Here is an 18,424-nt window from a genome sequence, read left to right as displayed (position 1 = left end):
CGGGCCTCCCGGGCGCCCTCCCTGGATCCGCCACTGACCTATACCCTGCCAAACGGACGAACCAGCCCCAGGGTGGGGGCACGGTTTCGCCCTTTTGTCGTAATCGACTTTTAATAGGATTCGTTTTTGTGAAAACTGTGTGGCTGACCCTGAGTGAGAATGGGATATAATTCATATATACCTTGAAGCATGAAAAAGCATGGTCTCTCTGCTTATAAATTGACGGCTCTAGAAAAAAGAGATTAAAAAAAATAGGGCGAACGGCTCCCCGCTACCTGCACTAGGCCTACGGATTATTAAGAAGGAGACCGGGGAGGGACACGTTTTTATTATATTGGCGGGAAAGAATTTTTTCATTTGGATTAAGGGCACTGTCATAGGAGATACACTTAAGGTTTAATCGGGGGTGGGGGAATGTGGCACGTACCGTTTTAACGGAATTATTCATTATAATTTGTCAGTTGCAATCCCGGGTTGCAATGAGTAAAAATATGCGACTCGATGTGGCAGTGCATGTGGAATTATAACGGGGCTCAGAGTGGGAAAGGGAGGCATGAAATTAGAGCTTGACTTTGAACCACTTTGTATACTATTACAACACCAGTAGAACTAGAAAAAAGAAGTCAATAGTATAGGCTGCTTACCAGGGGCGGATCCAGTCGGCGGCAGGGGATGGGGCCCAATTCGTGAGAAAATATTTAGCGGCGAAACAGCTCCCCTCCCCTCCCCCCCCCCCCCCTGGATCCGCCACTGCAAGTGTTGAAGTTGAACCTCCTTTATTCCAGAAACCAGAAACCCAGCCGCGCCCCATTATCGGGCCCCGCCCACGAAATCGTGCTTCCGCCGCTCCCACTCGCTCTATCATATACGTACGTTTATTATGCACACGCACTCTATATATACAGCACAGCGCTTGAAAATACAGCTTCAAATCTACGTCCGTACGTCCGCAAGACTTGCTCTCTATTAAAGCTTTTGTTACAGTTAACGTTTCGACCAGAACAAAGGTAAGCAATGGGGTCTTACTTAAATTTTCAAGAAGGTTAAGGCAAAAATTATGAGGGTCAGAGCTCCTCAGAGACAGAAACGTAGTGTGAGAAACGTAGTGTGACAAACGTGAACGAAATGCAGTAGGACCTATGGTAACTTCTTCTTCTATAACTTTAAGTACAGGCCACCGTCGGGTGTATTCTCGTACTGATTGTAGGTGCTGTGCAGGTGTATTATATATACATTTAGTGCCTCAGTAAAAGGTCTACAATGAGCTATGTGCAGTTAAATAAGACATCCGTAGCTTAACGGAGCTGGATCTTGAGTACCTCTCTCTTATAAAAGCTTAGCAGAGAGGTACAGGTGACGGCGGCCTGCGGTAGTGAGTTCCAGAGTCTGGTGGCATCTGGAAAGAAGCTCCTTTGAAGAACTTGTGTACCGACGAAGGGGTGCGGACAGGCGCCCGTGCGTGAAGTTAGCGATAATAGGGACATTTAGATTTGCACGTCGACAGCTTTGACTGCAATGTGTGACATCATTTTAAGGCACTGCACATGCGTTACGTCGTCTCAGTCGGCGATCGAGAATGCGTCAACCTTCATTTTCCTAAATCTAGTACGGTACTAGTATATACCGTGTGCGCATAAAATATACAATTCCTTAGGTAGACAAAGTAGTGCTGTAGTCAAACGTTTAACCGTCCGGTATCCGACCGCCCATGGCGGATTCCGTTTCCAATTGGACGGTTTCGTTTTCCCGTTTTTTTTTTTTTTTTTTTTTTTTTTTTAATAATTTTTTTTTTTTTTTTAATTTTTTTTTTTTTTTTTTTTTTTTTTTTTTTTTAAAAGTTTCGATTTATACCCCTCCACCTGCCACTATGCCTGGCAATGTCTCCCAGCTCAGTAATCGGTGTGATGACTTACCACTTGGAAACTAGAACAACACTCCAATTTGTCTGTCATCTTGGTTTGAAAGTAATCTTTGTAATAGATCTCAATATATATTCATCCAAGTTTAACACATGGTGTACCACAATCTTCTACCCTAGGTCCTCTACTGTTTTTAATTTACTTTAATGATCTTACACATTATTCTAAAACGACATTGTTACTATTATTTGTGACTAGTTCACAAGCACAAATCGGCGCCTTCAGTTAAATCATCTTCCTGCTTTTTCACACGGCCAAAAAAAAAAAAAAAAAAAAAAAAAAACGATTTTTTTTTTTTTTTTTTTTTTTTTTTTTTTTTTTTTTTTTTTTTTTTTTTTTTTTTTTTTTTTTTTTTTTTTTTTTTTTTTAAATAAATCGTTTAACCGAAAACCGTCCGGTTTTGACAGGCGGTTAAACGGAATTGGAGATATCCGTGATGTTACAGCACTAAGACAAAGGAACATCCCTTTCCTGCTATTATGTAAAAATGTGTAGAGCAGGTGTCACATGCATATTCACCTGTAGCTGTTCTGCACATTTTTACATATTAGTGAAGGGATGTTCTTTTGTCTACCACAGCAATTGTTGAGGGTAGAATGAGGAATTGTATATTTTGTCCTCTTTCTTTGTCCGTCATGTTCATAGTGTTACTTCCTGCATGGTTGTATATCGTCAAGTGCAATCTAAAAGATTTCTAATTGTAGTCAACATGGGCAGTTGAGTACGTCGACACGCATGATCAGTCCGCGTTCGTCGTGTTCTCGTCCACTCAATCTAAATGTCCCTACTGATCATCATTGTCATAATGTGAATTTCTTTCAGAAATTTATTGAGGATCTGAGATTACAGTCGCTAACTTCACGCACAAGTTAATTACGGGTAAAAACTAAAATATGGATAAGAAACTACGGATAAGAAACTACTCTAGCATCGATCTATGCAGTGTTTCACCGTGTTCACTCATTGTTTTGATCTTGTCTTCTTTATCTTGAATACATAAACGCCTTAAACTTAAACTTTGAAGTGGCTATCATGCAATATGCAGATCGAAGTGTCAAAAAGCAGATAAGGCCAACGCACACTACGTTATACCTATACAAAGTATTATCCTTCTAGTTCTAGGTCTACGATTCGATTTTCAAATCAAATCAAATTTTATGTATTGTAAATAATAAATGTAAATTTTTAAGGATGGAAATCTAAAGTTAACAGACAGTGTCTTCCTGATTTAGGTACTAAATAATCATAAGAATACTAACAACAGGAATTTTAACAAACAGTATTACTGTTGAGACAAAAATCATGAAGCAGATTTCTAGAGGAATTTTTCTTTATCTAAGACTTAAGAAAAGGGTGCGCACTCAAACTTAATGTTAGATTTCATATGAAGACTCAGAATAGAAAGGCATGAGTTATTCCTTACTAGGCATTGTGGCGTGCGCCTGTAATCCAGCTAACATTGGAAGTTACAAGATGATTCAGCCGAGGATCCAGGTTCAAACCTGAGTCGCGTCTTTCGTCCCCAGACGTAAATAATCATATCTGATCGATACACGTCTGCAAAAACCCAATACACACACATACACACACTGGTCCTTTTTAATTCTAGAACATACTAGATTCTATATCTCTTTTTATTTGATTGATCCTTTATTACTACGAAATATATCTGTTTTGTTTTCAGATCTCCATCATACAGTAATGGCTTACCCTGGCTACGGTGCTCAACCTCAGCAAGGCTATCCGGGCGCGCCAGGTTATGGTCAACCAGGAGGTCAGGTAGGTGTTATTGGTGATGAGGATGATGATGATGATAATAAATTTAATAATATTAAGAACAATGATAATAATAATAATAGACTAATATATTAATAGTTAATAATACTACTCCCAATACTACTTGTACTAGTACTAGCTGTACTACTACTACTACTACTACTACTACTACTACTACTACTACTACTACTAATGATAATAAGCATGGTAGTAATAATAACATTGATCATGGTAACTATGTGATAGAAATAATATAATGTTAAGAAGAAGAAGATGAAAAGGAAGAGGAAGAAAAAGAAGATAATGTACAATGAAGCCTCATAGAAGCAGCTACTCAGACTCCAAGTCCAAGATGAAAAATTGTAATTTGCTTTTCACCTCGATAATTTTGTTCTGGCGATAATTTATCATAAGTTTAAACATCTTTCTCCTTCCAGGACCCGTTATATGGCTATTTTGCAAGTGTAGCTGGACAGGTAGGTCACTTCTTTTTTTTACATCCTCCATCTTAATTCAGGTATAGATAAAGAATTTATAAAGCAAATCATTCACAAGTGCGTGTACTTGTATCTTACATTGAAAAAGGAAGGATTCATAAATACACAAAAGATTTGGGTAGAGATACAATTTAAAAAAAAAAATGAAAATCTAGTTATTTTGCTCTGTCTCTCTTTCCCTCTTACCCTCTGTCTAAGAGCTCTCTCTCTCTGTCTCTCTCTGTCTCTCTCTGTCTCTCTCTCTGTCTCTCTCTCTCTCTCTGTCTCTCTGTCTCTCTCTCTCTCTCTCTCTCTGTCTCTCTCTCTGTCTCTCTGTTTCTCTTTCTCTCTCTCTCTCTCTCTCTCTCTCTCTCTCTATCCCCCCTCTCTCTATCTATCTCCCCCTCTCTCTCTCTCTTTCTCATGGGGGGGGGGGGGATTATTATCATATTGAGGTAAAATGTTATGAAATATTACATTTTTTTAATTGCTTAAAGCTTATCTGCCATAGTTTACAGGAGGGATTAGACTGCCCTGCAAGGTCACTGGACATTATCTCATCAACTCAGCTTTCAGTTAACATAAGAAAAAAAGGACCATGGGGGACCAATGGTCATCGATTAGGCATTGTTTGTTATATAGAGGGCGCAAGTAGCTACAAGTAGTGCAGTGGGCCTTTAATATATCATCTTCCTGAAATAAAGTTCATTAGAAAAGAAAAAAAATGTGTGTTCATTTTCATAAAATGCAATATACCCATGTAGCCTGGGCCATTTTACTCAGTCCTAGATCCTCACAGATACACATGTAACAGATCATGTATGACTGTCCCGGCCCCCCCACTCAGTGTTATTTAGGGTACGCATATGCTCGTACCCTTTTTTGAAAGCACCCCCTATCTGAGGACTGCCAACATTTCCGAACCCCCCTTTCGCGGGCTTTTCGCGTGCTTTTCCTGCCTTGGAGACCCCCCTAAATCAGGAAAAATGCTCAATGTACCCCCCTAAATTCGGAATAATTTCTCAGGAGTCCAAAGAAATGAGAGAAAAAAAGAAAACACCCCCTTTTTAAAGAAATCTCCGGGTGAAAAGTCAAATACACCCCTTTTTTTTACAATTCTCGGGCCGGACTTTGTCGCACGAAAAGTACCCCTTTACCGGACATTTTGGCAACACGCATGCGGTCATTCCGACCTCTGAGTGGGGGGGCCGGGATGACTGTATGTAGAATATAGACATGAGGCAATAAAACTGGGCTTGACACTGCCAGTGACGTTTTCTATTTGATCTGCCTGTAATGGGTAAACAATCACAGTCATTGTTTGTATAATGAATACAATCAGATATTTTAATTCTATCTAGTGGAAAAATACTGAAAAACTGAATCTGCATGTAGGTCTCTTGTAAGTTGTAAGTATTATGACGTCAGCCCCATTTTGTTGCTTGGTAATCTTAGATTCATTCTCATTTTTGTGACACACTGTTATCTCTAATTAAGTAAACACTCTGTAACAGAAAAAGCATATATTTTCCAAAGAGGAAATGGCACAAGAAGTAAATGATATGCACTATACATGTAAGTATGACATGGGCGGAGTGGGCAAATATTTGCAACTACATGTATTTTGTCATCAGATTGTTTTTCAGCATTACATTTTTTGTGGCCCCTATTCAAGAAATAGTGTTATTTTATTGCACAATCAAACATGTAAAACTTGTTAAAGAGGAAATCATCTAATCTTGAACTAAAAATCAAATGATGTTTTTATTTGGTTCTGTTGTAACTGTTGTCCAGGTGAATAATTATATACCGGTACATTACTTTAATTATTAACCTCAGAATTTGTCAGAAAGATTAGAATTCAATTATTCAAGTCATTTGATAAGCATGCCCAATCTATACAAAAATAGCACAACCCTAAAAAAAAAAAGCCATATTGTGCATTCTAGGATTATAATCATTTTTTCCGAACTGCAGAAGTAATCAGTGACATTACATCTTTCTTACATCATGTATAGATGTTATCCTAAAATGTTTAGTTTTTACCAAAATTTAGCACTTGATTTAAAGCACGCAATGAATTAACGTTAATGTATTATTTGAAAGAGCATTTATAAGTACTTCACGGCAAAGAAAATCATACATGTGCATGTATTCATACATAACTATTTGACTGAATAAACATTTCTTGGGATTTTTTTCTTTCTTGCACACAGTGAATATGCTACTGAAACTGAACAACATTGTTTCATTAAAAATGGAAAATGATTAAATGCATAACCTCAGAAAGATTTGGAATCAAGTCAGTTTAAAAAGGAAAAAAATGTGTCAAATTTGAGTATTCTATGTTTATATCTATTTATTCCAAACAGCAGAAGTAATCAATGGCATTAAATTTCTCTTGTAACACGTTTCGATGTTATCCAAAAGTGATTAATTTTAAAGCAGGCAATGATTAGTGCCATTAATATAATATTTGAAAGAGCTGTTATCATTACCTCGGAGCAAACAAGCGTACAATTATACAATACTTTGACTAAATAAACCTTAGTTTTGTGGTTTTGTTGTCGTAGGCACACTGAATATGTTGCTGAAACTGAACCGAGGACGCGGTTAGGCATCACCTGTGTTTCACAGATCAATAATTTGACGAAATATTAGTAACAGGATCTACATGCCATTTACATAATGAAAGAGAAACTAGGAGCCAATTCTCTCTCTCTTGTACAGCTCGTTCAGATATGACACGGCAAAACCGCAGCAGGTTTTTTTAATGATGGAATAAAGTTTAATAGGCTTCCCATTTCTGTATCCACTCCCGCCACCCATCCTCTCCAAGCGCTATATTTCTCCTTAGAACTATAAGCTAAGAAAGATAACCAACAGTATTTTTCAAGACTACACCAAGTCTTTTTCAGGACTACACACCCTCTAGAAAGATTAGGAAGATGAAGAAACAATTGAAAAAAAATTTAAAAATAAAGTTTTGATGACGTCACACTTCACCACTCTATTGCTGTTGTATGAGTGAAATTTTATTGAAAGGCGACCTAGGGCTATCATGCAACTTCACCAAAATACAGATTTGCAAAAATGTAAAAGCAAATACAGTAGGCCTACCGGTACCTTTCTTCTCCAAAGCTAATACCTGTTACCGTTTTGCTTTGCTTTACTTTGACAGGATCAACAGATAGATCCGAAGGAGCTCCAGCGATGCCTGACCTCAAGTGGGATAGCGGGAAACTACCAGCGTAAGATTTACCTTTGGTCTTCTTTTTAGATTAGTACTGTATCATTTGGTTGCCGTCTTAAGTACATTCCAGACTAGCTTCCATAGAATAATCCTTATGTTTAAAAAACCAATGTTTAAAAAAGTGAGTTTTATCCTCACATAGTATTTTCTGATTTGCTTGTATACATGTACAATACATTAGTTATACACAATTACAACCATACTCTTTGTAAAGTAAAGAACTGTCTTGGTCTATACTTTATGCACATGGCACTTACAAACGATTGTTTATTGCTATGCTATTTGTTTGTTTTATCTAGCCAAAAAGTATTTCTAACAGTGTTTTTTTCCCCCTTCTTTCTTGCTTTTTAAAAATTTCCTTTTCAGCCTTCAGCCTTGAGACCTGCACCTTAATGATCAACATGCTTGATGTATCCTTTTAAAACCATGTGATTAGTTCTGGGAAGGCCTCAAAACATGTCATCAGATTTCCTGGAAATTAGGTGATAAATAGAGTCAAACCTGCTTTTAATAGTGACCACCCTCCAAAATGTTTCCCTCCAAAATGGTTTCTCATTGAAACCTGTACTAAAAAAAGGAATCTGTACAATTGTACATAAAGACCACTTGTCTTGTATCCCTTGGGTGGTCTTTATAGACAGGGTTCACTGTATCAAAATTAATTGCAAAACTCCTTTTAGTTTTTTTATCCTCTCTCTTTCTCTCTCTCTCTCTCTCTCCCTCTCATTTAATGGAGTATAAAACAGAGTTTCTGGGAGAGTGTTTCTTTAACTGGCTCGTCCTACATGTAGGTTTGTTCAAATTGAGGTTCATTCCTTGACCCGGGAATCTGGACCCTGTTTCATGAAACTTGATATCAATAGCAAGTTGAAAGCTACTGTTATAAGCTCCTGAAATCATGACATCTGATTGGCTGAGAGCAAACTTGATATCAATAGCAAGTTGAAAGCTACTGTTATAAGCTCCTGAAATCATGGCATCTGATTGGCTGAGAGCAAACTTGATATCAATAGCAAGTTGAAAGCTACTGTTATAAGCTCCTGAAATCATGGCATCTGATTGGCTGAGAGGAAATTTGTCATAGAAATTTAGCAGTTGTTACAGATAACAAGTTTTATGAAACAGGCCCCAGCTCACAGTGTGGATGGCCTCCAGATGTAACATAGAAATATCATGTTTCATATTTCCTTGACTTCCATCGCCCTCCATTCAGCGAGATCATTCAGGACAGATGGGTTTCACAGAGTTCAAAGAACTTTGGGGCGTTCTCAACCAATGGAAAACGACCTTCATGACCTATGACCGAGATAGGTCGGGTCAAATCGAGCCTCATGAACTGACAGCAGCACTTGCTGCATTTGGTAAGATTGAATGTCTATGTTCATTTATTCATATCTTTTCAACTTTAACCCCCCCCCCCATCTCTCTCTATCTCCCCCTCTCTCTCCTTGATCTTTCATTTGCTCCTTTCATTGTTTCTGCCCTCTCTTTCTCTGTCTTCCTCTTCAGTTTATCTGTTCCCCTCTTCAGTTTATCTGTCCCCCCCCCCTCTCTCTTTTTCTCTCTCTCCCCTCTCTTTTTCTCTCTCTCCTCCTCTCTCTTTTTTCTCTCCTCTCAGACCCCCCCCCTTCGTTTCAGTATCCAATCGCAAAATCTGGGGCAGCTAAAGGGCGCGACCAGAACATTGGTTATCGGCGTAACAGTTCGGTCGGTCAGCGTCACATCCCAATGCCAAAACCTTAAAGGTACTATGTCCCTTTTGCAGCCAACCTCAAATTCTGTAGAACTTTGCAGGAATTTTGAATATGTCATGTATGTCCTATCTGTGAAATTTAAATGTTAGCAGTGTCCTCATATTCAAATTATACAAGGAAACCTGTTACTTGCTAGACTTCACTGTCAGACACTATTGAGTGACTGACTGGCTTTTTTTCTTCTTTGGTAATAACATACATGAAAAGAGTTGTAAAGGGTACATGAGCATTTGTCTACATCAATAACCCACTTCTTGTGATGGCCAAGATTAAACTGATTGAATCTTTGCGCAGCATAAAACGTATGACCATTCGGTACAATTGTCTGAAAATCAAGACTATTACTTTTGGGCTCTATAGCCCTAAAGTCGATTTGACAACTAATAGTCATTTTCCCACTTGAAGACATTTTCAAGCCCATCTTTTCTAGGGAAGTTCTAAATTAGTATTATCTTTTAAATGCAGTTGGAATTTAACTTTGTCATTTTTTTGGCCTGCAAATGGGACATAGTACCTTTAAGGCAATAGTGTACATCATGTACAGTTTATATAGGATTATATCATGTTACTGCATACATTGAACTATTCAAACTCCTTCACAAATGTAAGGGTTAGCTCACATGTAAAGCATATGCAGGTATGCTACTTATATTACTCTTTTCTTTCACTCTATCCTCTCAATTTCTTGCCCCCCCCCTTTTCTCATTGAAGCGAATCAATCTGTAAAGGTAATGAAACCATTATAAATGACAGTAGTTAATGTCATGGGACTGTTCTGATATCACCAATGATTTATGGAAATGATTTTTTGTTTTGTTTTTTGTTTTGTTAGTCAACCAAGAAATTGTTAATCAAACAGTTCAGTTACATTCTCCAAATATTTTAATTGGAACCTGTATCCTGTATCCTGTTCCAAATTATTTAATTACCAATAAATGTACATGTATGCAATTAGACCATATATAGTGTAAGTAAAGAATCTGTAATCATTTGTAGCGATAATTTAATATTACAAAAAATAAAAAATCAAATCAAATTTCAAAGACTACTGTACGCAATTCTATGACTGTAATTTTTGTAAATTATACTTTTCCAATTGATATTGAGCAAATTTGCTAACAGTGTATTACTAAGTCTGATCATTAGACTCACTTACTGTACGAGCTTGAATTATTGTGTTATTATGCTTTTCATGATACTGCAGGTTATAGGTTATCACCCAACGCCATCAATGCCCTGGTAAGAAGATATGGAGTGAACGGTCGGATTCAGTTTGATGCATTCGTTGGATGTGCAGTGCGTCTACGTGCCTTGACAGGTACGTTGACAGTTAAAAAGAAAACTCCATTATACATCTTTAAAGCCCATCTGTATTAGTTTACATGAGGGATTAGACCACCCTGCAAGGTCACTGGACAGGTGGTTATCTCATCAGATCAGCTCTCAATTAAGGGGGACTAATGGTTACCTATTTATGCATTGTTTTCTATATAGAGTACCGAAGCTGTGACGTCATAAAAATCTATTTTTAGAATTTCTCAATTTTTTTTATTCATTTTCCTAAAGAGCATCAAAAAGAATGTCCATATGTCGAAAACCAATTGAATATGTTAAGTATTGGCTGAGATATGACCATCTGAATGAATATATTTCCTATAGGAACTCAGTGTTATATGCTCTGGCTCCTAATGGTTAGGAGCATCAACTCATCTCATTCTTTTGCTCTCCCTTTTCTCTTGTTGCAATAGATTTCTTCAGGAGAAAAGACACACAGCAGAATGGAAACGCTATGATGCAGTATGATGAGGTAAAAGGCTACTTGTATATCCCCACGTTCACCTTAACATGACAAGAGACAATCTTAAATATTTCCTGACCAGCCATTTTCATCTCATGCACAGCTTAAAAAATGTACAGTTTTGATGGGAAGTCAATATATTATACGCATTATTATCTATGGTGCGACAAAGCTGCTTTTTAAGTTGATGAATTGGCCACTATAAAAAATAACACAATAGAGACATCCAAGTTAGTGTTCTAGCTTTTCTCATTGCCAGCATATATATCTTGACTCTTGAGGCTCTGTACTTTAAAGGGAAAGTCCACCCCAAAAATAAGTTTGTTTTGATAGAGGCAGAATAATAAGAAAATCAGGTGAGTGAAAGTTTGAGCAAATTCTGAATGAAAATAAGAAAGTTATGAATTATTGAAGTTGTGATCAATCAAATACAAATTGGCAACTCTGTGACTTATCATACGAGCTCTCCTTCATTTGCTTTGTGCATAATATTCCATAAAATCATGTTTTCTTCGTTATTGATGACGGAATATATATTTGTTCCTTGCAGGGGGAGTATAGAAACATATTTGCAATTATTATATTTAGGGTGCATGTATGGTTGAAATTTTTCTTGAGGGAAAATGAAAATTTTAGATTTTTTTAGTACTGAGCAAATGGAAGTTGAGCTCGCATGATACGTCATAGAGTTGCCAATTTGTGTTTGATTGATCACAACTTCAAAAATCCTAACTTCCTTATTTTTAATCGGAATTTGCTCAAACTTTCACTGACTTGTTTCTCTCATTTTTCTACTCCTATTAAAACTAACTTAATTTCAGGGTGGACTTTCCCTTTAAGTCATTCACTTTATAATTGGGTATTTTTATTTTCTTTCTTCTTTATGCTGTTGTGCTTTTACCCATTTCATTTGCAAAATGTTGATTCTTTGAAACACATGTAAAAGTAAATTCTAACTGGGATAAATATGTTGCATGTATTCTTGGGGCCCTGGACTTCAAGTAATTCATTTTATAAATGGGTAATTTTGTTTTTTTCTTTTTCCTTCATATTGCTGTGCTTTTACTTCTTTCATTTCTGATTTTTTTCTGCTTTAATAAACTCAGAGGGGTATTAACTTCTATCCTTTAAACTGTAGCAGTGTAGTGTCTCTGTTTTGTGATGTTTTATCAATTTTATTTTTTAAAATCAAGAATGCTCTTAATTACAAACTGTACATGAGCAGAAAGCCCAAAAGTCTCTGAAAAAGTTGAGCCTATTTCTGTTGCAGTCGCGTTACATTGGTCATGAGTAAGAAGTCTCAAATTGGCAACGCAGAGTGAAATTTGTAATCACTATTTTCCTGTACAAATTTGGTTTAAAGGTACTATGTCCCATTTGCAGGCCAAAAAATGAAAAGGTTAAATTCAAACGGCATTTGAAAGATAATACTAATTTAGAACTTCCCTAAAAAAGTGGGGCTTGAAAATGTCTTCAAGTGGGAAAATAACGACTATTAGTTGTCAAATCGACTTAGGAGCTATAGAGCCAATAAGTAATAGTCTTGATTTTCAGACTATTGTACCGAATGGTCAAACGTTTGATGCTGCGCAAAGATTCAATCAGTTTAATTTTGGCCATCACAAGAAGTGGGTTATTGATGTAGACAAATGGTCATGTACCCTTTACAGCTCATTATATGTATGTTATTACCAAAGAAGAAAAAAAAAGCCAGTCAGTCACTCAATAGTGTCTGACAGTGAAGTCTAGCAAGTAAACAGGTTCCTTGCATTATTTGAATATTTGGACACTGCTAACGTTTAAATTTCACAGATAGGACATGCCTGACATATTCATAATTCCTGCAAAGTTCTACAGAATTTGGTTGGCTGCAAAAGGGACATAGTCGGTGGTATTCTCATAAGTTAAGCCAGGACTAAGTCCAGACTAAACAAGAATTTTAGTTCACACTTCTATGGAATGCTAGGTTTCATCTTCCTCCTTCAATATTCATGACAAAGATGATCTACCAAAGACTTTGTTGAAATTCAGTTCATACTCATATTATCTTTATTTCCCATTTCATTGCAAAATTATTTTTTTTGACATTTTTCATTGAAGGATTAAAATAATCTGTACAGGGTAAATTAGTTTGCAACAGGCACTCCATAAAAGTGTGAACTAACTATTAAAGTACGCGCTAACTTAGTACGCGCTACCGGAATACCACCCAGTATCTTTAACTATGAAAGAGTGGAAAAGACCAATAATTGTTGCCCATTTGAGGTGGAAATCCTGGTTTATCTAGACCTTTAGAGGAAACTCAACCCAGGTGATGTAAATGGGTACCTGGAAGGTATTAATTCCTTGAAATGCTGGAGCGCTGTAATGGCAGCTAGGCTAAAGCCGGGGTAATAATAAATGCGCCTCTGAAATTTCCAGATAGACTGCGCTATAGAAATGCCTATTATTATTATTATTAACTGTGAACTGCTTTGGGTCAATGTGGAGTTAATGCTCGTCTGATTTCTGGCCGACGATTTGTCACTGAGTATTCAGAATAATCAATTGCTTATTGTGCTTCCTCATTCCATAAACAGTTCATTACGATGACTATGTCTGTGTGATGTTACAAGGCAAAGAAAAGAAAAGGTATTGAAACAGTTTTTGTTTTAATCAATGGGACGTCCACATTAAAATCAGGTTGTTATTGTTATAAATTAGAAGAAAAATACACAGATAAATAGGCTTGTGAAAGTGAAAGACAATCTGAGTGATATAGGATAAGGAAGTTTGGAATTTCAGAAGTTTTTTTTTTAATTTTTAGAAAGAGAAAGAGATAAACAGGTCAATGAACATGTGACAACAATTTGATGGGAGTCACAAATAAGGGAGTTAGAATTTTAAAGTTCTGATTGATCAATATTGGCTACAACAAATATACTATTTTCCTTGCTAGCATTGCTCCATTTGCTTTTACTTAAATCTTTCAAAGCATGCCTCTTGGTTGTGGATGAAGGGATTTTTTTAAAACATCAAATGGACTTATTCAATTACACTTTGCCTGGGTACATGAATAATGAATGCTAATTATTGTAAAGAAAATATGATTTGATGGTTTTTCTTGATCATAACTCATTGAAAGCTGCTTAAAAGGGAATCATAGAGTTGCCAATTTGCCAATTTATAATTGATTGATTAGGAGTTTCAAAATTCATAATCTTTCTATACAGGTACTTCATTTTATTTTCTCCTATCCTACAGTGTTTGTATACTTGAATATGAGCTGGTGATTTTATCCTTTTACAATGCACTTTTCATGTGGTCATATTTGGCATGATATATTTTTCAAACTTTAAGCAGAACAACAACAAAATGCTTGCTTGATGTTCAGATTGATTTTACCCAATATTCCAGAATGCCAATGCTCCTAATTATCCCCACACATACATGAGTATAAAGCGCATTGACTCAGAACATAAAGCTGTTGAGAAATTGGGGGAAAGTCCCCTGATATTCATTCCTTTCCTTTGTCTAGAAACAGGAAGTCATAACAAAATAATTGTTTATATTTCATCTTTCAATTACTTGTATGTTTATAGTGCTATAGATAGGTTATACAAATAATTATCTATTATATTGTGTCTATTTTGGTGCTAAAGAATGCATCCTGTTCTCTTATCAAGACAAACAATTTTGACTCGCTGTGATTGAAAATTTGTTTTGCACAATCCTATTTGTAGAGCCTGTTTTGTTTGCAAATTTATTGGCACTATAAGGTTTAAATGAAAATAATGTTACTCTTCTGTTTGAATTCATTCATTCACACATTCAGGGCAGTGTCTCATGAAACCGTCATAAGTACTAATTCACCCACATCCCAGGTATTAAAGGGGTGTAGCATGACGAGACTACACGTCTTTCCTGTGGCCTGACTCTGGGCTAATCGGGTATATTATGACTACGGATGACGCGACCGCAGTATTCACGTGCGTGCAACATACGCGAAACCAAAGCGTGAGGAAAACTTCAGTCTGTTTCACGAAAGTAGCGCGTGCTGACCGTTATAATCAAGTCCATTCGTTTACGTGCAGTTGTTCAAAAGAGGTCGTAAATGGCGTTAACCAGTATTTGCCATGCTACACCCCCTCTAAGAAATGTGTGTAGTAACATTAACATGCATTTCAATGGGATTTTGATAAACTTGTACTTATGATGGTTTCATGAAAGGATGCCTAGGTGTTTGAAAAAACATTTCCTTTTCTTTTCTTCTTCTTCTCTCTCTTCTCCACACATCATTTTCCTCCCTTCTCCCACTCTTTTCTTCTTCTTTTCCCCCATAGCATGTTATATGTAAGACCCCTCAAAGGAAAATATATTTCATTGTTTGTTTTTTGTTTGTTTCCCCACAGTTCATCACCAGCACCATGTCTATGTAACCAGTCTGCAAAACATCAGTTGATCCCAGGAAAGAGAAGGAACAGACAGACGAGCGAATAAAGACCAATTTCTTGGCCTCGTATTTGAGATAAAGTTGACTTTGACCAAGGTGCATGTACTATGCATGTAGCTGGTTGAGGCATAGACAGAATATTTACACAGAAATTCCACATGGGACAAACCATGGACCTACATGGACAAACCTACACAATTTTATTCCAATGTTTATTTTATCCACACTAAATATTTCCCTTGTCCATCACAAAGCCGTATCAAACAAAAGCAGATATCCAGCACCAAAAAAATTAAAACAAATATCTGTTACTGCCCATGTGGAATTTACCTCTTGTTGACAACTGGTCTAGTTAGTTAAGTTAACATTTATTGTATAAATCATATATGTTTGTGTGTAGTGCGAGGCTTTTAATCTATAATAGCTTACCTGTTTGTATATATATGGGAATATTGTTTATGTGTTGTTGGTGTGTAGTACTGATCACTGATTTTAACATTAAAACTGTAGTTTAACCTTTACTTTTCAGGCCTTAGTTCAATAATGATAATAATAATAAAAGACATAGTCACATAGCTCTTAACACTATGTTTCTAAGCGCTTTACATTGTAATCATGATAATCCCAGTCATTGGATTCAATTGCTAATCTGCACGTGATAGTGCACACGCTCCGCTCCCTGGGGAGTATTCCAGCCAGGCGCCATTTCACAAGCGCACACTTGCCAATACAACCACATCCGCATCCTACCTGGTAACTATTTAACACCGGGTGGAGAGTGGCAAATGTATGTACATGTCTTGCCAAAGGACATTCAAGTTCAAGCTTAAACATTTACGAAAGAGCACCAGTTACCCCAAATTATTACGTTTTTTTACGTTTCCGGTTTCATTTTGATATACAACATTGAAAATATCAGCTTCGCATATTTGTCTCCAGAGATATATTGCATGATTAAAAACACAGTATTAAAACACATAAAAGTTATTTGTTAGTTAAACTGTTTTACACACCTGTTTGATTTCTGAGTCAACTTCATCATGCAGGTCTTGATATAACATCATTTCCCCTCGTATTCTTTAATCTTAAATCAATGGAATGTGTCAGATTGTGTAGGGATGGTGATTTTTATGCATGTTAATTAAATACAGATTTATTTTTCTATGGATGGGGGGAGGGGGGGGGGGGGATGAATTAAACAAACATATAATTCACATGTGTTCTACTACACCCACCTAGAGCGCGTGCTCGTTTCTTTTCTTCTCTCTCTCTCTCTCTCTCTCTCTCTCTTTTCAATACTTTATAGCTTAGAATCATACTTTTGAAAGATTTGTATTTTAAATATTATAGCAGCGTACATGTACTTTCCACCATACTCTAGTCAAAATCAAACATCTGAACTCATATTCAGGTTACTTCTGAGCCTTTTATTTCAGTAAGCTAACTTTAAGGCAAAAAACTTAATAGCTTTGTGACATCACACAGTCATTCCAAAATATTGTGCAATTAACGTGTCACATTAAATGTGCTCTGATATAATTGTGCCTATGAAAATGATATGCCTGCCAATCAAAATAATTGTCTTAAGTCTGCTATAGAGCCGTCTTAAATTTAGGTTAAAGTACTTACATGTAGCCAAAAGCTTCAACTGAATACCAATGTTGGCTAAGTAGTTTACCTTAACTAAAAACTAAATAAAATACTCGTACTTCTGGCATAATTACTGAGCTGAAGAGCGTCCCAAGTTCTTTGAAATCCCGTGAACCCAAAGGAAATCTTATAGACATTTAAAATAGTTGTTATGGTTGATAGTCTTCTGGTGTTGAGTATACATTTAGTAAACAATGTAGTCCTTGAATTTGAAGAAAAAAATTGTTCAACATCTTGATGTCTTTCAAACCAATTTACATAACCTCACGCAAGCAAGCAACTTAAGATTTGTATTTAACGTTTGTAATATTCAGAAAAGTTGGTGAAGTGTATTACATCAATCTATATAAATCTCTGAATAATATTCATGTAAAAGGGTTCAACTAGTGTGCAACAAGAGGAATTGCCTATTTTTTTTATTCTCAGTGCATTTTGTTATAAGTATGAAAAAAAATGTCTGAATTCATTAGAAATGTAACCTTTTATGACATACATTGCACCTGTTGTAGTATGTTCAAGTGAATTATCTTGATGTTCCTAATGCTCTTTCGTTTCTAACAAAAAGGTAAATGATATTTCGATATTTTCAAAACGGGTTCCATGTCTAGGTAGAGATATACATTTTATTATTTTAATAGATTGTTATCTCTTTTTTTTTCCCCACTTTAAAATGTTCTGCATTTAAGAGTACAATGCCATATGTACATTTTTAATTCTTTATTAATTCATCAAATAATGTCTCTGTAAACTGCATTTCCATTGTTGTGGTCATGGAGAAACAAATGTCTTGATGTGAATGAGATGTATCTGATTAGTGATCATGAATGATCGGTAATTCATCAAGCATCATCCTTTGACAATATTCTTTTGTACTCTTTGGTTATAGGAGATACTTATTAAGACCTTTGCTGAATATCCTTTCCCTGTATTTCTGTTTCTTGATCTTATGGATGATGTAGAGAATGTGGTTTAATATACATAAATGTCACAAATGTACTCACCTTTTATATGTTTTATTTTCGGGTCATTTGAAGTGATCATCTTTTTCTATATCCATGAATAAAGAATTATTGACTTATAACATACAGTACTGGTAATCACTTTAATGTGACAGGCAGAAAACGTGCTTGAAGGGAGATAATTTTAAGTTACATGGTTTGGATGGGATGTAGAGAGAGAGAGAAAGAGGGAAGTGGGGGAGGGAGGAAGATAGAGAGAGAGAGAGAAGGAACAAAAAGTTGAAGAGAGATGAGAAGAGGAAGTGGGGGAGAATGAAAGAAGGAGCACAACGAACAAAGGGATAACAAGACGGATAGAGAGAAAGAGAGAGAAGAAGAAAATGGTCGGGCAGAATAGTAATGAATGA

General features: G+C 36.3%; 1 protein-coding gene across 2 annotated transcripts; it reads left to right on the top strand.

Moving 5' to 3' along the window:
- The first annotated feature begins 874 nt into the window (after positions 1-874).
- Positions 875-18,143, top strand: LOC578745 (sorcin). Of its 2 annotated transcripts, XM_030990772.1 has the most exons (10): positions 875-1,007; positions 3,604-3,698; positions 4,133-4,171; positions 7,353-7,422; positions 7,791-7,834; positions 8,638-8,785; positions 10,383-10,496; positions 10,927-10,985; positions 13,556-13,607; positions 15,368-18,143. In XM_030990772.1, the coding sequence occupies exons 2-9, from the start codon at positions 3,621-3,623 to the stop codon at positions 13,580-13,582; spliced, it is 579 nt and encodes a 192-aa protein (XP_030846632.1). In that variant the 5' UTR covers positions 875-1,007; positions 3,604-3,620; the 3' UTR covers positions 13,583-13,607; positions 15,368-18,143. The 2 variants fall into 2 exon arrangements, with proteins under 2 accessions (XP_030846632.1, XP_030846633.1); XM_030990773.1 differs by lacking the exon at positions 13,556-13,607.
- The last annotated feature ends 281 nt before the right edge of the window (positions 18,144-18,424 follow it).

This window comes from Strongylocentrotus purpuratus, unplaced genomic scaffold (assembly GCF_000002235.5).
Source record: "Strongylocentrotus purpuratus isolate Spur 01 unplaced genomic scaffold, Spur_5.0 spur5_scaffold_19, whole genome shotgun sequence".
Classification (NCBI taxonomy): Eukaryota; Metazoa; Echinodermata; class Echinoidea; order Camarodonta; family Strongylocentrotidae; genus Strongylocentrotus; species Strongylocentrotus purpuratus.
Note: the sequence above shows the minus strand (reverse complement) of the source record. Positions and strands in the feature narration are given on the sequence as shown.